The 23,701-nt window shown below is 32.1% G+C and overlaps 3 protein-coding genes, 1 long non-coding RNA gene and 1 other non-coding gene across 6 annotated transcripts; 2 read left to right on the top strand and 3 right to left on the bottom strand.

Annotated features, from left to right (window-relative positions):
* Positions 1 to 60: 60 nt before the first annotated feature.
* LOC108848970 (glycosyl hydrolase 5 family protein) lies at positions 61 to 3,289 on the bottom strand. Its single transcript, XM_018622442.2, has 3 exons — positions 2,777 to 3,289; positions 1,715 to 2,477; positions 61 to 1,322 (listed from the first exon to the last, which is right to left on the bottom strand). Exons 1-3 carry the CDS (start codon positions 3,203 to 3,205, stop codon positions 850 to 852), a joined length of 1,665 nt encoding a protein of 554 aa, XP_018477944.1. The 5' UTR covers positions 3,206 to 3,289; the 3' UTR covers positions 61 to 849.
* LOC130512247 (small nucleolar RNA snoR137) lies at positions 361 to 506 on the top strand. Its single transcript, XR_008945803.1, has one exon. It is a non-coding gene; the product is annotated as a small nucleolar RNA snoR137 (small nucleolar RNA).
* A 269-nt stretch (positions 3,290 to 3,558) lies between the features above and the next one.
* On the bottom strand, positions 3,559 to 9,483 carry LOC108852872 (glycosyl hydrolase 5 family protein). 2 transcript variants are annotated; one of them, XM_057007046.1, is made up of 5 exons: positions 9,036 to 9,483; positions 7,558 to 7,805; positions 6,211 to 6,728; positions 4,055 to 4,143; positions 3,722 to 3,984 (listed from the first exon to the last, which is right to left on the bottom strand). In XM_057007046.1, the coding sequence occupies exons 1-5, from the start codon at positions 9,444 to 9,446 to the stop codon at positions 3,865 to 3,867; spliced, it is 1,386 nt and encodes a 461-aa protein (XP_056863026.1). In that variant the 5' UTR covers positions 9,447 to 9,483; the 3' UTR covers positions 3,722 to 3,864. The 2 variants fall into 2 exon arrangements, with proteins under 2 accessions (XP_018481850.2, XP_056863026.1); XM_018626348.2 differs by having other exon boundaries at positions 3,559 to 4,143.
* On the top strand, positions 4,410 to 5,746 carry LOC130510589 (uncharacterized). The gene is made up of 3 exons (XR_008944277.1): positions 4,410 to 5,298; positions 5,375 to 5,411; positions 5,499 to 5,746. It is a non-coding gene; the product is annotated as an uncharacterized LOC130510589 (long non-coding RNA).
* A 10,271-nt stretch (positions 9,484 to 19,754) lies between the features above and the next one.
* On the bottom strand, positions 19,755 to 21,540 carry LOC108835322 (cytochrome P450 71B17-like). The gene is given in 3 exon segments (XM_057007273.1): positions 19,755 to 20,538; positions 20,620 to 21,426; positions 21,428 to 21,540. Coding segments are annotated over 3 exon segments (1,512 nt in total). The 5' UTR covers positions 21,521 to 21,540; the 3' UTR covers positions 19,755 to 19,926.
* Between the last annotated feature and the right edge of the window lie 2,161 nt (positions 21,541 to 23,701).

Genomic DNA, 23,701 nt, shown 5'->3' with positions numbered 1-23,701 from the left:
CAAGCCGTCGGCGATGTATCTTATTCATCTTTCATAGCTTCCTTCTGTTTCTAATATTTCTTTTGTTTTTTTTTTCTCCTCTGTGATGACTGATGATTGAGAATCATCACTCGCTTTCGAAAGGCGTTGCGCTCTTCGTCTCGGGATTCAGTTTCCCTGAAGGGCGTGTCACCGGAAGCGTACATTCAAAATCTTCAATCGACCGATAGGGTTGCGATGTTCGGATTCGTTCGAATCTAGCAGACCTCGATTCATTCCGATAGCTGAGTTTTACTGATTAGCAATCGATTCATCGTGTCGAGAAATTTCGAATCTTAAAATTATTATTTTTTACAATTTGAATGGTTTTTGGTGATTGGAATTGCTTCATAATGGTGAACTATCTTAGATTAATAAAAAGTGAGAGATGTTCAAGTTTCCGGAGCAAAGATCAATTTGGCCAGAATTAAACAGCTCTGTGTTTATCTCTTCAGTGTTCACAGTGTTACCTGTCTTCTGGTATATTCCATTTTTACTTCCTATTCCCAAAAGTCAAATTCATTTTAAGGCCCAAATTAATACCCAACGAGACTAACAACAGACTCTGATATTCAATGCCCATTTATAGGCCTAAGTTATTAATTTGAAGGCCCAAAATTAGTCAAATGACGTTGGTATTGTCATTGATAGATCGTCCAATGTGTGATAAAGATCAAATGTTATACAAATCAAGAATTGCAAGCAAAATGTACATGTCATAATTAGGGGAAAAAATTACAAGTATGATCTTATAAACATATATCAGCGCTGTGAGAGCTAATTGTATGTAAACTGGTTTAAAAGCTGTTGGATACTTTTCCATGGAATACCTTATAAGACTGATAAAGGTGCCTGAAAAAACGGTTTCGCGCTAAACCGACTTCTCGTGCTAGTAACAACCTTAAACCACTGGCTTTTTGGATCACAACTAGCATCTCCTTCCAAACATTTGCAGCTTTTCGTCACAATGTTGTTACTATCAGAATCCACATCCAGACAAACTGATTCTCTACTCTTTGTAATCGACGAGAGCTGCATCTTTGACTCGGATAAAACTTTCCATTTCGAACAGTAAGATTCTGAGAAGTACAGACGCAGCTTCACAGACTCCCCTTCCTCGTAAGCTTTTAAGCACAAGATTTTTTCTTCAGCTAGTGACAAAACTCGTTGAGAAGAAAGTCTAAAACTCTCTGATCTATTGCAAGAACCTAGCTTTAGTTGAAACAAGGACTTCCTCACTATGCAAAGTCCAGTTGAAGGATGGAATATTATTTTCTTGGGGTGTGTTTCCATGAGACCTGGCCCTGATGAATATTGCAAAGTTGTTTGGTTAATGACAATAAATAGCATAAGTGTAACAAAGTTTCTAAAGTAAATGTAGTTTTATATGTATGTAACAACATAATACCTAACTGTATTTTTATAACTATAGTGAAAGATATATAAAAAACATTTAGCAACTAGCCACTATTTTCTACAACTTTTAAATAATAAATCTACAGCTCTAATGCATATGAAAATAATCTAATATATCTATAAAAAATATTCGATCAGTTTCCCATATATAATTTGTAACAAAATTTTCAAGATCAACTTAATTTTGTATATATGTGATATCTAACTTGTATTTTTTATTTCTAGGGTAAAAAAAATTCAAAATGCAAACGTATAAGAGCTACAATGCCTAGGTGTGTACCTCTAAAAGGAGATTGTATAGCAGAAAGCATCTGCAAGATGGTTGAGTTCCTTATGCTTGACCAACTCCAATCCAAAACTCCATACGTTTCATCATATCCAATAGTTTTCTCTCTTACATAATAACTTCCTGCAAGAGTCCATAACGCCCAATCTAGGTCAAGATCCGCTGCTAAAGCCATAAAACAACTTAGAAACCTATTGTCATTCTCACTGTTTCCTCTTTGATCAATCCCAAACTCACTCACAAACAAAGGAAACCCTTTCTCTAGTAGAAACCCTGACATTTTCATAATGTTTTCGGTTTCTCTCCCGCAAATCTTGTTCAAGTTATCTCCTTCCCAAGAACTCCAAAACCCATACCAATGGATCTCAAACACTAGTTTCCTCTTGAAGCTAACTTCAAACGGTTTGTCTCGGAGGAAAGATAAGTCAGTCTCGTAGTTTAAACCGGAGACAATGACAAGAATGTTCGGATTCACAGAGTGGACTGCTTCAGCGCCTTCTCTAATGTACTTGTACCAATCTTTGATGTTCTGTTTTGGACCTCTAAGTTCATTCCTTAGACTCATACCAACCACATTTGAAACATTAGCAAACATTGTTGCCATTTTCTTTAGTCCTCTGATCCAAAGCTGAGGGTTTAAATGTTTATCGCCAAAAAAACCGTTTCCGTCATTGTCATTGCAGCACCAACCAGGTTGGCTTATGTGATTGTCTAAGATCACCAATAGTCTATGCTTTCCAAGAGAAGAAACCACTTCCTGTTTTGAGAACACCAACAACAGAACTCTCATCTTTATTATAATGATTTTTTTTTATTGTAACATAATCAGGGAAGGACTTGAACAAGCTAAACCCAATAAGAGAAAAATATTAAAATCTTGAAACTCGGAGATAGGTTTCAAACTAGATCTTTCTTGCAAGGCAAGGTTCATTGGAAAAGTACTATACTTATCTCTAACCTCCATACAATTCTTGGATCAAGAAGGTTAAAAAGTCAACCCTCCCTGGAAAATTCTGAATAAAGGCTCAAAACTTTCAAGGAGAAATGATTTATTACCTGAAAAGCTTTGATGAGAGGAAGATCAAGAATGTACGGATTATTAGCTTGAAAACCAGAAAGAGCTTCAAGAAGACCAAGCTTGCGAAGAGATTGTCTCACAGTCATAATCCCGGAGAAGGATTCATCGGTGGCTAAGTAGAGAGGCCAAGTCAATCTAACGCAATTGAACCCCATTGAGACGATCTTGGCCCCGATCGAATTCAAAGGCTGCTTGCTTAAACCTTCCGCCACCGCAGTTTCCAGATGCGACGGCCAGTTGACGCACGTGAGCTTCACTCGCCGTCCTTTGTTGCCGTCGTCGACGATCCAGCGTGAGTCGGTGGAGAGAGGGAAGGCGAAAGTGATGTTGATGATGAAGAACAGAGGAGGAAGAAGAAGAAAAACAGAGAAGAAGAAGAATCTTTCCATTGGTACCCTCTGTTTCATTTAACCTCCTTTTACGGTATATATACGTATGCTGCAGTTCAGACAACATCCAGTTTATTATTAGTTTTGTAATAAGTGGAATGGTCATGTGATTAGTTTATAATTGATTGTGTCTTTTTGTTTTAATGTTTTTCTTATTAAGCTTTGTCTAAAGTCTAGTTATGCGCCTATGCCTATGATTATTCTTCTTTTAATAAAGAAAGTGATGATTCTTTGAAATTTCATATTTTGTTGGATAAATTGTTTGTTTGTTTGGGGATTATGCCTTCAGATTTTTTTTTGGAACCTAATACTATGCCATGCTAAGCTTTATAATGTATCAAATAAAAAACAAAGCCCTATAGACAATCAAAAATATTCAAACGTTATCATGTTGATCAAATTGGTAAAAGAAACAATAATCACGCATTTTAACGAAATAGTCTTTGTTAGAAACTTCAACGGAAAATAACATGTAAACAACTCCATGACTTACTCTTGATCAATACTTAATGATCAGTAATTATACAGCTTTTTTTTGTTGACTTTAACGATCTTAAACCACTGGCTCATCGGGTCACACGAGCTGTCTTCGCCGTTCACACACTTGCAGTTGGTAGCCACGAGGTTGTTGTCTCCATCGACGTCAAGACAAAGCGAGTTATTGGTTGACTTAGCAGCTAAGAGCATATTAGAGGCTGAGATGGTTTGCCATTGCGACAAACTAGGGGTCGAGCAACTCGTCTCACTGAGCTTAACCGGTGCGTTTGGTCCGGTGTTCTCCAAGCAGAGCGCGATGTCTGTAAGTTTCAAAGTGTTGTCAGTAGTGTAGTCCCATGGTTGAGATACATTACATAGACCGAGATTGACCTTGGTCGGATCTAAGGAAGATTGTAGCATGCAAAGTCCGGTTAACGGGTGGAAAATAAGATTGTCGAGTTCGGGTTGAGGATCCGGTCCTGGTAAACCAAGTTAGTTGACCAAATTATAAAGATACTATTAAATTGTGTAGGGACAACATAACAAAAAGTAATTATTGAAGCTACTAGTTAAAATAACTACATATATTGAATTCAACAAATCTTTGTATGTTATGAAAATGTAGTTTAATCATGAATACTAAAACCAGGATCTAGAAATGTTATTGAAACCTAAAATATCAACAATATATTATTTTAATAAAAATTACTAATAGTTAAAATTAGTCCTGCGATTCCGAACCGAACCGAACGGTCCGAACCGAACCGAACCGACATTTTGACATTTCGGTTTTCGTTCGGTTACGGAGAGGAAACCGTTCGGTGGAGATTTGAAAATACATCGGTTATCGCCTCGGTTCGGTTCGGTTAGGGTTAACCGATCGGAAACCCGACAATTATTTAACCCAAGTATAAATATACTTCTTAACCTTAATTGTCGGCTAACCTAATTCTAAGCAGTTTCGAAAACAATATCCCCTCTCTAATCTTTTCTCTCTAATCGATCGTTTGGAGCTTCTTTGAGGTTAGTTCTTCTTTTTCTTTCTGTTTAATTATTTATGATTGGGTTGAGATGAATATGGAGTACGGTTTCTTCGAAAACGATTTGGGATTAGGGTTTGTCTTTCGATTTTGGGATTTAGGGTTAAGGCTAAAATCGATTTATGAAATCGGATTTCTCACTTAACTTGATTCGATTTCACTTTCTATCCATCTATTATGCTCGATTTTGTATATTAGGGTTTGTGTTTCAAATCAATTTTCGATTTAAGGTTGCAAATGATGAAGGTAGTAGCGAGCTGGATATTTACCTGATGGAAAGACCAGTGCCACGAACCACAGACAGGATGGGAAGGGAATTTGATGTGTTGTCATGGTGGAAGCGTAATTCTCTTAAGTATCCAGTGCTATCAGAACTGGTGAAGGATGTTCTAGCTGTTCAGATCTCTTCTGTTGCTTCAGAATCGGCATTTAGTACTAGTGGTAGGATTTTAGATCCTTATCGGAGTTGTCTTACGCCATATATGATCGAGGCACTCGTATGCACACAGCAGTGGCTTCGAAATAATATTCATGCCGAGAAGGTTGCAAATTTGGTTCAGATGTTTGAGGAATTGGACTTTCATGAGTCTTTAGGTAAATTTTTCAGTTTTCACTTCTTTTATTAATTTTTTTGATATTTTTTGTGCTTATTATATTTTTCATTGTGCAGAGACTTTGGAATTACCAAGACAACCTGAAAATTAGAGGTAATGTCATCTTCTATAATCTTTAGTGTTCTTTCTCTTTAATTACTTTGTAAGTTATGAACTGATTTTTACCTTAATAAATTGTAGGTTTGAGATCGAGAGTGAAGGTGTTGATGGCCTGTTCTTTTTTGGCTCTCTCTCTGTGTTTTTAGTCTTAAGTTAAGGTTCCCTTTCTCTATTTTTTGGTGAAACTATGATTTGTATCCATGGCTCTTTGCCTCTTTGAATGTGTTTGTGGCAAAGAGACTTAGATTCAAAGTGTTTGGTGAACTCTTTTTGATGATTGGGAAAGGAATGTATGTGGTTTGAACTTTGAAGTTGAAAAATTTGTCTTTTTTCGATTTGTAATGTTTATCAGATTAACCGAAATAAACCGGCAAACCGAAACCACATTTTAAAATTAAAATAACCGTAATAACCAATAACCGAGAACCGAAACTAACCGAATCAACTACAAATAACCGAAAATTTCCGAATTGCAATGATTTTTTACTGGAAATCGGTTTAATTCGAATATTTGTTGATTCCGAAAATAACCGATTTCCGAACCGAACCGAACCGATAAAACAAACGGTTATTTTCGGAAATTATTTATGCGATTTCGGTTAACCGAAAACCGATAAATCGGTTCGGTTCGGTTTCGGAAAACCGAAATCGCAGGCCTAGTTAAAATGGTGAAATGTCATTTTTGGATATAATTTTAACTTGTTCTGACTTCTGACGAACTAAAGATTGACTTTGTACTATCATGAAATACACAACTCGAAAATTTCAAAACTAAATCATGAAAATTATTTACCTCGAAGCGTGGATTGAATCAGAGACAATCTTTGCAAGAAACTGTTGTTTCGAACACTTATCCCATCTGAACCCAAGACACCGTAATACTCAATCATTCCTTGCTCACCTTCTCTTAAATAATAACTTCCTGTAAGTGCCCAAATCGACCAATCAACGTCATTTTCCGCCGCCCAACCTAATATACATCCGATATACCGATTATCGTTAACGTTCCCGCCTCTCGAATCGATTCCAAACTCACTAAGAAACACCGGGAAGTCCCGGAGGATGAAACCGCCTCCGTCGTCAATCATTTTTAGAACCTCGCCGCATGCGTCGTTAGGGTTTTTAGAGCTCCATATTTCAGTGTTGGTGAAAGCGTATCGATGGAGCTCAAAGACGAGTTTACCGGAGAAACTAAGGTTTACGGGTCGTGATTGGACAAAAGAGAGGTCTGTGTCGTAGCTGAAGCCAGAAAGGATTACAAGTATGTAAGGGTTTGCTTCGTGAACTGCTTCGGCTCCTTGTTGCATGTACCTACATGCATTTGGAATGAGACAAAATTAGAGCTATTTTTAAGTATATCTCATTTGGCATTCCCATATTATGTAACTTTTATATTACAATTGCAATACAAAAAATTTAAGAAAGTCAAGTAGGAATATACGAATATATGTATTTGAAATATATATATATATATATATATATATATATATATATATATATATATATTCACACCCAGAGGCGGAGCTATGTCTACGTTAGGAATTCAGCTGACCCCGGTGATTTTCTCAAATTAATTTTTGTTCATGAAAGTTAAGTAATTGTGGGATATTTTGGTCAAAAAGCTATATAGGTTGACACTTTGTTTCAGGTCAAACCTTTCCCATTGGGCCCTTTGTTATTTTATTTTATTTTATTTTGTTTCTGTTTTTTAAATGATATTTTAACGTTTGTTTAATGCATTTTTGACCAAATTGTTTACTGCATTTTTCCTACCATTTATCAACTCTTTTAATCTTTTTGATTATTTCTCACTTTTATTGTATATACACTATAATATATATTTAGATAAATAATTTTTTTGAAGAATTAAAAACTAATATAATCCTATTCACTCACTAATATTAAACAGAAATATAAACATATGTTGATGTATAAGATAAAATATTCATATATTTATTCACAACATATTATTTTTTGTTATAATATGCTTGTTAATAATGTTCATAATATTAATTCTCTAAAAACAAATTATGTTTATAAGATAATAATTATTATTATTATATTATAGTATTGTATATTATTATTTTTTAATAAAAAATGACCCCCTGTGAATAACAATTTTGGCTCCGTATACACGTACTTGAACCAATCGTCGACGTTTTGTTTAGGTCCTCTAAGTTCGTTTCTGAGGCTCATACCAACGACATTGCCTTCATTTATGAAGACAGTGGCCATGTAAGTCAGACCGGAGATCCATGTGGCAGGGTCAAAGAATGTGTCTCCAAAGAAACCGTTGCCGTCGTCGTTGCCGCAGCACCACCCTGGTTTGGTCAAGTGGTTGTCTAATATCACCATCACGTTGTACTTTCCCAACGTCGTCACCACCGACTGCCAAAAAAAAAGAGTTTTGTATTTTTCTCAAAAGGAAGCCAGTTAGTTTAAAAAACGTTTTAAGTAGGGGTGGGCATTTTATCCGTGAAATTTGATTCGATTCGTTATCCGTTACTATTCGATCCGAAAATTCCGAATATCCGTAAGCTACCGAAGCAAAGCAAATACTAAAATTCAATATCCGTTAATATCGAAGCAAATCACAAATATTAAAATTTTAGGAAGCGAATATCCGATCCGATCCGTCAATATATAAATATATGTATATTTTGATTATATCTAAAGTTCTATATGTATAAAATTATATAATTATTATTCTAACATATGATTTGACAGATTCTATTCACATTATTACTTATATAAAAGTATTACATAAAAGGAAAAGAAAATATTTATGACAATTATTATTTTTTTCTTAAGTTTTGTGTTATTATAATTGTTAACTAAGTTTAAAAATTTACAAAATATGTAGATTCACTATATCTTTTAGTTTTTTTTATCTTTTATACCATGTAAAAAAATATTTTACAAAACAAATTTGTATCGAATTTTTAAGATTATTTGTATTAATCAAAACAAATGAGATATCCGTAAGTATCCGCAAATATCCGCAAATATCTATTTATTTTCCGGATATCTGTTTTTCCGAATATCCGTATTTTTCCGAATCAAAGCAAATCGGAAAATTAGATATCCGTAACATTCGAAGCAAATCACAAATACCTTCAAAAACCCGGATATCCGATCCGTGCCCAGGCCTAGTTTTAAGGTCTACCTACATTCAATTAGCTATCATGCACAGGGGCGGATGTACAGCCAAGGGTATGGGGTCACGTGCCCCCAACTCATATTAAAATTTTCTTCAGTGATTCTTATGTTGTCTATGAAATGCCACCATCTGAAAAATATTTTTATGTATGTGCCCCCAACTAATTACGTTCCTGCATCCGCCACTGATCATGCATGCATTTATATAATTTGATGAGAAAATATGAGTTTAAAACTGAAAACTACAAAATTTGTAAAGGCTGGTATTTGAGAAACTATTATTCAACGACTAGTAATTTTTAGAACTGTTATTAAACTACTAATTGTTGGCATAAAACTTACATTCGTCATTTGTATATGCGAGTTCTTTTGTAATTTAGAACATATATAAAATAATACTATCGAAGCACTAGATGTTATATTTTCTATCCAAAAAATCTGAGAAGTTATATATGATACCTTGTAAGCTTGAATGAGTGGAAGATCAATCATGGAAGGGTTATTAGTCTCGAAACCAGAAATGTCATTGTTAAGACCAAGACTTTGAAAAGAATCCCTCACAGTAACAATAGTACCCAATGTCAAATTTGTAGCCAAATCAAGTGGCCAAGTTAACCTAACACAATTGAAACCCATTGCCACTATCTTTTCAGCCACGGCATCAACCGGCTGCTTACTCAGCCCTTCCGGCACTGCAGTCTGTAAATGCGCTGGCCAATTCGCACACGCCAGCTTCGTTCTTTCTCCTCTTTGGTTGATGATCCAACGAGAGTTTGTAGAGAGTGGATATGCCATGTTTTTTGTGACAAAGGAGAACAGTAAGAAGATGAAGAAGCTAAACATGCGTTTTAGCACATTTGCTGTCTTCATGTTGGAGGTGTTTTAAAATTTTGCGTTTTAAGTTTTGGTGTTGGTGAATCATATGGAAGATACATACAAAGCTGGGCCAAATTTATAGCGGGGGTAAAAATAAATCACTATTAAATTATTTGTTAACAATTATTATTATTTTAAAAATAATAAATAACAGTATGTCAAAAAATAAACTAAAGATGATATGTGCACACACATATATTATTTTTATTGAATATTACTGATATACAAATAAAATATACGTGCTTGAAATTTCTATTTTACAGATTTTGTAGAGTATTTAGGAATATAGTGCAACTAACATTAAAATGAGACATAGTAATCTTAAAACAAAAATATGGAAGACGGTTCTTTTAAAAATAAAACTTAATAATATAATATAAAATCACTACCAAAAACACCGTATACAAATTCTGTTGGATGAAACTTCCTTTCCAACTATCGACAACCGACTAAAACACTGTGATGCCATCTGGATTTTACAAATTACCGAAATGGCATAGTAATTTAAAAAAAAAAAGAAATCATCTATAACTGAAACTATTTAACAATAAATATCGACAAAAAAACATTAACAATTAAATGGATTGAGATGAAAAAAATATATACATATGAAAGAAGGAAACATATCACAACACACTTCTTATGTTAAGTGGAAAATGACACATCCCTTTTATTAAAGATAAACATTCATTAGGATTTAAATTCTCTTTTGTAAGATTTAGATTAAATACATCCCTTTCTTATCTATACTATTAAAGTATGATCTATCCCAAGATTTTCTCCTTGATTTGCTTTGATAATTTTTTTTTTCTTTTTGACAACAATTACTACAACTAATTAGATGTACCCACCAATTCACTTAACCAAATCAGTAGTACTAAATCAACATATAACTAAGTAGAAAGAGAACTCATAGTACCACTTACTTACAAGCATGTCCACCACTGTGGTTTGTGTTTTTGGTATATGCTTGATCGCGTTCTTATCATTTAATTATGATTAGCACTTAGAAATATTAATTATGTTTTTGGTATATGATTGATCGCCGTTCTTATTATTCCTATATTTATGATCAGCACTCAGCAATATTAATTATTTTAAATTATAGTTATTTTGGATTCATCCCAGAGTGAATCTCTAGATTCACAAATCAGTATGATTTATTATTCATATTCGATATCTTTAAAAACAAAATATCAAATTATATTATGTTTTTAACAAAAAAAATTAAAAAATAGTAGTTACAAAATAATTTAAAAAATAATATTTTTATTGACGTCAACAAAACACTAAACTCTATATCCTAAACCATTAGATAAATCATAAATCCTTGGATAAATCATAAACTCTAAATAAAAAAACACTAAAACATTAAATCTTAAAAACACTAAATTTTTAATCTTAACTCCTAAACCCTTGAATAAAAATAAACAGAAAATAACAATAGTTGTACAAAAAGAGAATTTTTAAAAAATGTTTTAACGCCGTCAGCAAAACACATTAAATCACATTAAATCTCAGTGACAAAAAAAACACTAAATCTTAAATATTAAGATTCTAAATCATAAATATCCAAGGGTTTAGGTAAAGATTAAAGGTTAAGTGTTTTTAAGATTTAGGGTTTAGTGTTTTTGATTTGGGGTTTATGATTTATCCATGAGTTTAGGGTTTATGATTTAGGGTTTAGGATTAAGTGTTTTGCAGATGCGTTAAAATATTAAAAACAAATCTTTTTCGTAAATACTATTATTTTTATTTATTTTTTTACCTTTTTATTTTAAAAACATAATATCATTTGACAATATTTTGTTTTCTTTTTTAAAAGATATCCTATATAAATAACAAATTTCTATTGGTCGGTGAACTTGTAACCTACATGTTCACCATATGGGTGAATTCAAGAATAACTTTCTAAATTATTCATATCTATTAAAATATTACGGTATAATTAAATAAATCTTAATATTTGGAAGCATTTATTTATGCTTTTATGGTTTTATCATTTACTAGTAATTTTCCGGCGCTACGCGCCGGGTTCGTATGTTATACTTTTACATAAATTTATAAATTATTATATGGTCTTAACAAATAAAATATGTTAAATATGAAATATATTAAAAATGATATTTTCTGATTTTTTTATAGTGGTTAGTGATCGTATTGCATTACTTTGTTTGAAGTTGTTTAGTTCAAAGTGTAACAGCATAAGTGGTTGTTACTAATCGATTTAATAAAAATAGAATAAAAAGCCGATAGTCATAACAAAATTAATTTAGTTGGAATTTAAACATAAAACAAAGTTGATGTTTTATATAGAGAACATACTTATATTATTAATTATTAAAATAACTATATATGAACTATAAAACTTTTACTAATATATTAGTTCAAATAATAGAAAGATGGAATATGTTTCAAATTTTATAAATTTTATAAAAAATAAGGATGAAGTGTCAATTTTTGGTAAAATAATTGGTGAGTATCTAATATATATTTTTAAAATTACAATGTTGACTTTTAAAATATAGATGTGCGAGTTGTATGTGTTACTTTGGTTTCAAGGTCTCTCAAAAGATGTATCTTAAAATAAGAAACATAAAAATTATTTTCTATATTAGTTTTTTATAATGGAAGATTTTGTGTGTGTTCATAACGAAATTCTTGTTTGTCCACTCTTATTTAGAATATCAACGAATCTTAATATGTCTAAATATGTTTTTTTATCTAAAAACTATAAATGGTTCTAAACTCCTCTATTTAATGGACAACTTCTATTTTAACCGGAATTGAACAATTTCACCAAATTTTCCTAGTAAAAAGTCAATTTGTTAATTAGTAAATAAGATGTTAGCATCTATAATGATCATGAGAAAGACAATTTCTAACTATCTGTGACATTCGGGCTTGCTGACATGTTGCATTTAGTAACAATAAATGGTTAGTGTGGTGCAAAGGATTAATGCTGAGGGTGGTGTGTGGTTTACATCAATTTTAAATAACTTTAGCAACTAGACAACGTTTTTAAATTTCTCTCAGATTGGAAGTAATGATTCTTTTTTTAGTTAAGTTTTCAGAGTATATTAATCATGTTCATGTTTTTTAAAATGTAAACACGGACAGCATGCATCAGGGAAGTTATTGGTTTCCTTGCACAATGTAACATGGGAAGATACCATAGAGTTTATGTGTCAATACCAATAGACCAAATGTTAGTCTTTTAGACTTGAATCGCCATCAATTACTAAACATTATTAGAATGGGATGAGTGGAATTTCTAGATTGATTATATGACGGTTACGTCAATTGCGTTAAAGAAGGAGAATCATAGAGGATCCATTCTCCATCGTCAACATCAAATACAAAGAAACCATATAAACCAGTGTTTTGACGTCCGACCCGGACATTGAACCGGACTATTTACCGGGTCTCTGGATCATTAGATCAACCGTGGATGAACCGCGGTTTAGTAAATGAATTAGTTTTATTATATAATAATATATTAGCTATGAAAATAAATATATAAAAACTAAAGATAATATTTTAAATATTTTCAAACATAAAGTAATAGTTTGGATATGTATCTATTTTATGTTTAAAAAAATTGAAAATACTTAACTTTAGTTACCATTTTTGTATTTATATTTGACATACAAAATATTAAGAAATAGTTTAAAGTATTTAAAAAAAATATGTAACATAAGAGTTATGAAATCTAAAAAAAATCAAGACATAAAATTCATAATAAATTAAACTTCCAATCCAAAATTAAAACATCATTGTAATAAATTGTCAATAACAAAAATAAATTAACACCTAATCACAATTAACACCAAAGAACATTAAATAAAGTTGGAATTTTAATTATTAAAAGGAGAATGCCACATTACATTTTTTCTCTCAAGAAGATAAAAAAACTCAACTTTATTAGTATAGATGTGTGGTACTAGGTGGATGCCCGTGATTTCGTGGGTTCAAATTTTTTGTAACAATATATTTATCATAAATTTTCAAATTAAAATGTATTTTTATCATTATGTGTTTTTGTTAAATATATTTCTAAGAATAATTGTTTAAAAAGATAAATATGACTATTTTAAATATATTTTTGATATTTTGTATTGATAATTTACTAAATTAGTTATATATACTATTCATGATTCAGTTTTAGTAAAATTACTTGAGTTCTGAAGGTATATAATAGGGCTGGGCAAAAAATCCGAACCCGAAAAACTGAACCGAATCCGATCCGAAAAAGTAACACCGAACCCGAACCGAAATTGATTAAATATCCGAACGGGTTCAAAATTTCGGTATTTAAAGAACCGAAACCGAACCCGATCCGAACCGAAATATTTTGGGTACCCGAATATATCCGAAATAAATTTATATACTTAAATATATACATTATTTTTATATATAATGTACATTAAAAATATTAAAAATATATAAGATACCTTTAAGTTTTCCAAAATACTCGGAAAATATATGCAAATAGTCAAAAGTAAATGTTTAAAATAGCTAAAGTATACTGAAAACACCAAAATAGTTAAATATCTATTGATTTTTTATCTAAATATTCAAAAAAAACCAATTTATATGTTAAATTAAGGTATTTTGACATATATGTTATGAAAATTTATATGTAATATATTATCTTTCTTATAGATTTTGAAAATTTAAAGTATATAATGAATTTTGAAAATTTTAAAACATTTTAAATGGGTTATCCGAATCCGAACCGAACCCGCAAAGATCCGACCCGAATCCGAACCGAAATTTAGAAATATCCGAATGGGGCTGAAATCTTTGACCCCGAAAACCCGAAACCCGAATGGACTGAACCGAAACCCGAATGGGTACCCGAACGCCCAGCCCTAGTATATAATACTGAAACTTTTGAAATATTTTATAAAGTTTAGAAATACTTGATTGCTAAAATGATTTTATGAAGCATTACATATATATATATATATATATCACATATTTAATTACAATAAATTATTTTTTTGCAATATATTTAGGTCGTTTGGATACTGATAAAACTGGTTCTAGAACTGATTTTCTTACTCATAAAATAAATAAAAATTGAAATCCATTAACAAATGAAATTATAATATTTATTTCTCAAACTCTCTATACAATCGACACCAAAGAAAACATCAATTAAATGATTTCTCATTTAATATAAAATGAAATTTCAAAATATATTTCATAAATAAATAAATAAGCTTGTATAAATGACTTAAAACCTAATATTTTAAACATATAATAATTTTAAATGTATTTATAATTTTAATAAATGATTTATAAAGCATGTCTGAATTTTATTAGACATTAATAGTTATTATAATACTTTTTATACAAATATAAGGCCATATACAAATATAGGCTTTATATAAAATATAAATCATTATATTGATTTAAATAATTTGTTTGTTTATTATTTTATGTAAGTTTCTAATATATAAAAATTGATCAACATTATTACTATTTCTATAATTTCAACAATTAGTTACCATAAATAGTTATTTGTAATATTACGTAGATTGTTTTGGCAAGTGATATTAGCTGTTTATAGACTTATTTTTTCTTTTAGATCTAACTAAAATAAATAGAAATTTAAAATTATCGAAGAATCAATTTATAAAAATTTTAAAATTTTATAAATGATCGATGATTCAACACATAAGCAAAAGTCTCTTAAGTAACTTCTCAATTCTAGTAGGATATATAGCTTTGATTTTAAAATAGATTTTATAAATTAATTTATAAGCTCTTATAGATGACTTACAAACTTTTATAATAATTTAAAATATACAATAAGCCAAAATAAATAATTTGATAAATGTTTTTATAGATGATTTATAATGCATATAATATGAACTTTAGAAGATGTTAATAGTTATTATGATAATTTATATAAAATATAATGCTTTTAACTAATAATATAAAATTATTATATTGATTTATATAAATTGTTTGTCGTTTATTATTTTATATATTTTATTAATATAGAAATGATCAATTTATTTCTATTTCTATATTTTAAAAGATTAGTTACCATAAATCATTATTAGTAATATTATGTAAATTATATGGAAAGTTATATTAATTGGTAATAAACTTACTTTTTTAGATCTAATTAAAATAAATTAAATTAAAAATCATCAATCAATCAAATTATAATTTTTTTTGTAAGAACTCACCTATGATCGAAATATAATAAAAATCACTAAAGTGATTTCTCAATTAATATATAGTAAAATTTTGAATCATTATTGCATCACGGTTGACCAACGTCTATTAAGTAAAATTGGTCATATGCTATATAAAAAATTTCCTTTGATGAGCTCATAACATATGTTATACTATTCACTGGGTCTATAGTTTTGTAGATATCTAAATATGCAATATTGAACCAATTCATAGAAATAATTATTTTTAGACGATATGACATAACTTTCTTAAATATATGTGTTAAACAAATCCTAATTATTTTATTTAATAATATTTAAAATTTAAATATATTCAATTTTTTTAAAAAAAAAAACCTGTTAGTAAACACTTTTATAATTATTTTTGCCGATTAAATCCAAAATATTTATCAAATACAAAACAGATTGAACAAACAGAATAGTCACAAATAAATTAATAGTTTTGTCAACCAAAAAATAATCTCGTGTCCTTAAAACATGAATTAAAAATTTAGTGATACATTAAACTTGTTTATCCAAACTCAAAATAACAGCTCACGATTTAGAAAAAGCTTACTAATTTTTAATTTTGTTGCCAGCATAAGTTGAAGTTGTCCAGCTAAACTGAACACATGTGTTGTTTTAGTTTTAACGCATTTATCCACATAATTAAAAAAAAAAATAACTAGATCCATACACAAACTAAATTTGTTGAAGGAACCTTGATATCTAATTTAATCCACATGTTAAATTTGTCCCTTATAAAGTGAACGTTTAAATATGCGGTCCACGAGTTATTCTTGGGTTCACCCCATAGGGTGAACCTTTAGGTTCACCAACCAATAGAAACTTGTTATTTTAGATTTATTATCTTTTAATTAAGGAAACAAATAATTTGTCAAATTATATTATTTTTTCAAAATAAAATTTAAAAATAAATAAAAATAGTATATAAAAATGAATTAAAAAAATTAATGTTGTCAACAAAACACTAAACCCTAAACTATAATACTAAACCCTAAACTCTAATACTAAACCCTAAACTCTAATCATAAACCCTAAACCCTTGGGTAAACCATAAACCCTTGGAAAAAACACTAAACATGTTGTCAACAAAACACTAAACCCTAAACTCTAATCCTAAACCCTAAACCTTTAGGTAAACTCTAAACCCTTGGGTAAACCCTAACCCTTGGAAAAACACTAAACATTTGCATAAATTCTAAACTATAAATCTTAAACACTAACCTCCAAATCTTATAAATAAATATTTTTTAAAATAATCTTTATTGAGAACTATTGTTATTTTTATTTATTTAATCTTTTTATTTATTTTAAAAGCATAATATAATTTGGCAAGTTATTTTTGTTTCCTTAATTAAAAGATATTAGATTTAAAATAACAACTTTCTATTGGTTGGTGAACCTAAAGGTTCACCCTAAGGGGTGAACCCAAGAAAAAGTCTGCGGTCCACCATAACTACATTATAATTTCTTTCATGAAATTTGGATTACTTTTTGAGAAAGTTCATACCCGAAAATCTGGGAACTGAAATCAGTAGGGAATCAGTTAGTGATAATCTAATATGTTGACATACCATTTTTGGACCGTAGCCTCTTCCTTTTTCTTTTGATTCTCTACGAAACAAGTGGAGTAAATTATCGGATAGCAGGACTGGGTGTTCGCGTATCCATTCGGGTTTCGGTTCATTCTATTCGGGTTTTGGGTTTTCGGGGTCAAAGATTTCAGCCTCATTCGGATATTTCTAAATTTCGGTTCGGATTCGGTTCGGATCTTTGCGGGTTCGGTTCGGGTTCGGATAACCCATTTAAAATGTTTTTAAATTTTCAAAATTCATTATATACTTTAAATTTTCAAAATCTATAAAAAAAATAATATAGTACATATGAATTTTCATAACATATATATCAAAATACCTTAATTTAACATATAAATTGATTTTCTTTGAATATTTGGATAAATAATCAATAGATATTTAACTATTTTGGTGTTTTCAGTATATTTTAGCTATTTTAAACATTTACTTTTGACTATTTGCATATATTTTCCGGGTATTTTTGAAAACTTAAAGGTATCTTATATATTTTTAATATTTTTAATATACATTATATATAAAAATAATGTATATATTTAAGTATATAAATTTATTTCGGATACATTCGGGTACTCAAAATATTTCGGTTCGGATCGGGTTCGGTTTTGGTTCTTTAAATACCGAAATTTTGAACCCGTTCGGATATTTAATCAATTTCGGTTCAGGTTCGGTGCTACCTTTTCGGATCGGGTTTGGTTCGGTTTTTCGGGTTCGGATTTTTTGCCCAACCCTACCGGATAGTATATTTTATGCCAGAGAGCCACTATAATACCTTAATTTAATCTTCTATAGTTCTTTATTACTAAAAGTGGATATCTAACTGATTTAGTATTAATAATTTAATATGATCTAATAACTAATTAAATTCTAAATAAAAAAAATAAAGGGAACTAATCATATACGAAGATACTATTAGTATCTCCATCTTTTTGTTGGAGTTCTACTCCAAGCAGAACTTCGTTTTCTGACAAGTTATGATCAGAATAATATCAACTTAATATTTACATGCCATAAGGTCGAGTGTATATATATATACAAGTAGGAGGATCCTAAACCTAATGAGATAATAAAATACAATAACCCGTATATATCGGTTTAGGAAACATAACATATTCCAATACCTCCTCAAATTGGCGTATACAAATGCCTTCGTTAAATTGTCCTTTCTTCCTAATACTTTCGTTAAAATGTTAGTCATTTGATCCTTCATATAGACACATGATATGGCTTGATCACTCTCCTCTAAGAATCTCATCACGAACTGAATGATAATCGACTTCAATATGTTCTGTGCGCCATGAAAAATAGGATTCAAACTGATATGAATCGCAGGCTTGCTATGACATCGTATCGTCATCTGCCATTTATGATCAAATCCTATCTCGAGTAGTAACATTTTTACCAACTTCAGTTCGCGTGTAACCTCATGCATAGCTCGATAGCCTCTGCTGATGAACATGAGATAGTGTCTTGCTTCCTAGTTTGCCATGAGATAGGAGAAGAACCAAGTTGTATGATCCATCCAGTAAGTGATCGCCTTTTCAGGTGACACGCAGCCCAGTCCGAGTCACACCAGCCACTAAAATGAAGAGAGCGTTCAGCACTCAAGAGTATAGCTTGACCCATGGTTCGTTTTAGATATGGAACAACTTTTAAAGGAAAGTTGTTCTAAAAGGAAAAGCAGAGAGGTATGTTCTTTATTTTTTATTTTTTTGTCATCAAAAGCTTTAATTCAAGATCAAACTGGTCCGAACATACTAGCTTCAAGAGCTAGCGGTTCTGGGGCCATAACGTCTACACGCACATAATATGAGTCTCGTGATCGGGCCCCTTTCGCAAGAGAGTCCGCACGGTTGTTTAGAGATCGTGAAATAAAGCTTAAAGTAAAGGAAGAAAAAGAAGCTCTCAAAGATGTAATAGCATCGATTTCAGGATCGAGTGATGGCCACTGCTTAGATGATAGAGAGGTATGTTCTAAGCCTACAAGACATATGGCTTTTTTTTGTTACGTCTCATCAAACGAATGTGATATTTTACTTTTGCACCGAGATTCAGTAAATCAAATCATTGCTAAAATAGGGAATAATCTCATTTTATATCTGTAGATAGACTGCAGACTCTACATAAATGTGGAAATCATTGAACAGAGAATCTGAAACTGATATAGTCTTATTACTTGCTGATCATTTTCCAGATTGTCATGACTTCTCAAAATCCGTTTGCTTGCATGCAGCTACAAAGCATTGTTTTGTTAAATCGCAGTTACAATATTCTTCTGTCTTTTACTTTTTAAGTTAAATTGTTTTCAATGCCAAACTTTCATATATATATGTGCTTAATGTTCTCTTGGTGATCAACGTTGTCCGCACTTTAATCAAAAGACATACCAAAGATTCATAAGGTTCAAAGAAGTCGACAATACGTTTGAGTAACAAAGCTTATCTACAACGCACAGACGCCACCATGAGACCCTAAGGAGCCATTATTCGAAGTTATCACATAATCTTACTGACATTTAAAGATAAAACTGCAAGGATATCTTAAATGTTTCCAATATAGAGTATATAATCTTACAGACACTTAGACTTACCATACATTTTCGTCGTTACAAGAGACGGTATTATTTGAAACTTCTTCATAATCTGAAACTGGGGTTTGGTGTAATCATTGAACTCGAACTGGGACCAGCTTGAGAGGTACTTTCTTGACGATTGTAAGAGTACCTCCTTCTTCTACATCGATGTCTCTCTCCGTCATCCCATCAGGCAACTTCCAGTCGAAGAAGTAAAGTAAGTTCAAGAGTCCCAACTCAACGGTAGCGATCCCCATAGCCATCCCGGGACACATTCTTCTACCAGAGCCAAACGGTATGAGCTCGAAATGCTGTCCTCTATAATCCACAGGGCTGTCGATAAACCTCTCGGGGATAAACTCTTCGGGGTTTTTCCATATATTTGGATCTCTTGCTATCGCCCAAGCGTTGATCAAGATCCGTCTCTTTGGAGGAATATCATAGCCTTGAACTTTAACGTGAGCCATTGTCTCCCTTGGAAGCAGAAGAGGAACTACAGGGTGTAATCTGAATGTCTCCTTGATCACGAGGTTCATGTAAGGAACTTTACCGATGTCTTCTTCAGTGATTCTCTCTTTGTTGTTGCCAAAGTGGTCACGGATATGGTCTTGAAGTTTCTTCATCACGTTAGGGTTTCTCGCGAGTTCTGTCATTGCCCATATCATAGTGAGGGCTCCTGTGTCTATCCCTGCGATGAATATATTCTAGCAAAAAAAAAAAAAAAACAGAACCTAAATTGAATTTCATAATTCAAATTTTTAAAAGGAGTCTTGTGTTTAATTTACCGTGAGAAACCCCTTGATATGATCTAACGTGAGCTTCAAGGAATCATCTTTGTCTTGTTTATGCATTGCATCCAACATCATGTCAGTGATATCCCTTTGATCTTTCGATCTTCCTGGATGCATATGATCATCGATCACGCGTTGGAACAGAGAATCGAGATTGAAAAAAACATCGTGGAGCCTCTTGTGTTGTCCTGAAAGCCAGTCAAAGAGCCACCCAAATCCCCAGATAGGGAAAAAATCAGAGCAAGTGAAACTAGCTTGAGCTGTCTCTGCTTCAAATATAAGCTCGTCGACCTTTTCTTTGTCTATAAGCTGGCTCTCATGGAAGCTATGACCGAAGGCAACTCTAAACACGATACTCGCTGTTAGCCAGAAAAGGGTTTTGCTCAAATCTACTGGAGATTGATCGACCGCAGACTCGGATAGTTTCTTGACTAGCAAGTTACACTCTTCCTCTCTGATATATCCAAAAGATTGAACCTTTTTCAAACATAATACCTCACGCACCAAGAACTTACGTCGCTCTTTCCACTCTTCACTGTATGGTGTAAAACCGATATCTTTAAAATCTCTAGAGATTAGCCTCGTTCCGACAAGCTTAGGCCTGCTGCAACAGTCTAGGTCATGAGTTTTGAGGACTTCTTCAGCTGCTTCTTTAGATGAGATTACAGTTACAGGGATGAAACCTAAGTGGACAAGTATAACTTGTCCTGCTCTTTGGGCTAGACGTTGGAGTGACCTGTGAGGCAACTCTCCAACTTGGTGTAAGCTTCCGATGATCGGAAACTCTGGAGGGCTTGGTGGGAAGATTCCATTTAGAGCGACTGATCTTCTTGCCGACAAAGATCAACCAAGTGATGCAGGTTATGAGAAAAAGGCAGAGCAAAGAGATTGCCATTTTTTTTTTCCTAGGTTGTGGAAAAAATGAAATTTGATATTGCTCTTTAGTATTGTAAATTAATAGATCCAAGCGGCAAGAAGAAAACAAATTTATATGTTGGGCCTTGAAAGCGGTAAACGTCAGCAATGAATGCTTCTATTTTATTAAATTTTATTTTATTGGAGTCAAGCTAGTTTATCTGCTTCAAATTCATTTGAAATTAATTATATGAGATGAGTTCTTCATTATGTTTTGCGTAGGACTGGCGCTGGTTGAAAGTGATGCAATGAAGATGTTGAATTTGGGAAGAAATGACTTGAATTGATGCAAGTTGAATCTATTCTTCTTTTTTCAACAGAAAGATATTTTAGACTAAGAAGAATCTAAACCTGCTAAGATGGTGAAATTGAATCGACATAAAATTATAGCTGAATTTGAATCTATTCAACATGTTGATACCCACTTACATAAATCATTGTCACAATCCAATGAAGGTTATCGGAAAATGGAATTTGATGTAGCTCTTCTGTTTTTAGTATTCTGATAGTTACAAGCGGCAAGAAGAAAACAAAAATTTATTGGATTCAAGTTAGCTTTATCTGCTTGCTTCAAATCATTGGCATATACTCTATAGTAGTGTATGTCTTATTGACTTATGACATTTGCCCATTTTAAACTAAACATACATTTTGGGTTTAAGGAGATGATGGACGGGGCTCATTATTTGTCCTCCCTAGGTTTTTTGTTGAGTCTAACTCAAGATAGCTGAGATTAAGACGACTCAGACACCAACAACTACTTCATCCCTTCATGAACTCAATCACCACTGATAGAACCTTCAGAGTCGATGTCAAGCACAGTTTGATCACCACTCGGGTAACCAAAAGGATAAGACCCAAACCAAACCTTGTTTTCGGTTCGGATTGGTTCGGTACCTGATAATGTTCCATGCCTAATTGTTATTTGTGAGACCGAATTTTCGAAAGCAACCAATAAAATTCTTTCTCTCTTCGTTCACAATGGAGGCTTCTCAAGAACCTCACCTTCCAAACTACACGAAAGACAACAATGTTAGCCAAGAAATCAAGAACTTGATGTCTTCTCTTTCTTCAGACAAAGATTTCATGGGCTACAGTCTCTACAACTACGAAGGCTCTCGGTACTATCCCAACACACTCCTAGTGTTCTTGACGTCAAAGATCATTTCCACCCATAAGAGAGAAGATATCATCCTTGCTTCTTGCCAAAGGTGATACCACTTGACTCAATCTCTAGTCTTAGCTGTTGTAAATAGAGAAAAATACGTGAAAATCCCCAAGTACATCATATACTCTTCCAAAACCCTCATGATCCCTTGTCCTATTTCTTGAGCTTGAGCTATACGCTGGTGGCCAAACTCCTTATCTCACAAAGTTTCCTTCTCCTATGATTGGAAGAATGATCTCACTCCTCAAAAGGCGAAAACGATTGAAGAGATTGTTGGATGTTAGACTACGAGGCTTGGTTTTGACATTTCAATAAAGTTGTTTTGATATGTTATGTTGTTGGCCTCGAATTTAATCATAGGTAGTGAAGTCTTAAGGTTATTATTACAAACCAGCGAGGTTATTATTAATTAAAAACTACCTCCAAGATTCTAAATCAGCACCACCATATTAGACAAAAGGGTAGGGGGTCAAATGACTAATTTCCTCACACTTGCGGTACCTGCAATGAAAACAACAAAGCATGGTTTGGATTTCAAATTTATATATTTGATACCATGTAAGAAGAGTAGAAGAAGCTTGTAAACAAACCTCTTGATATGATCAAGTATGGAAGGCCTTGCCCCTGGTGGAATGTTCACTTCTTGCTATGATCATTTTCATTCATCTGAAGGAAAAAAAAACGTGTGAAGTAAGAAGAATAGATATAATACTCTTTGTATTGATCAATGAACAATCAATCAATCACGTTATACAGTTGTCCTGACATAACAGTGAAAGCAGCAGTGTAGAAGAGTGTGGGTGCAGGTCGTACTTTAAAGCCTTGTCTCACAAAAGAGAGTGCCAACCCAGCACCTGATGCTGAGACCAATCTGCAAAGTTGTCAAAAATGTCTGTTGTTATATACATAAAAAATGTCTCATCAATCAATATCACAATCCAAAGAAGACGTCTTGAAAGCATTGAAAGCATAGATTAGGGAAGATTCTCAGCA

The sequence above is a fragment of the Raphanus sativus genome, chromosome 4, assembly GCF_000801105.2.
Source record: "Raphanus sativus cultivar WK10039 chromosome 4, ASM80110v3, whole genome shotgun sequence".
NCBI lineage: Eukaryota > Viridiplantae > Streptophyta > Magnoliopsida > Brassicales > Brassicaceae > Raphanus > Raphanus sativus.
The sequence above is the reverse complement of the archived record's forward strand: the minus strand, read 5'-3'. Positions and strand labels throughout refer to the sequence as shown.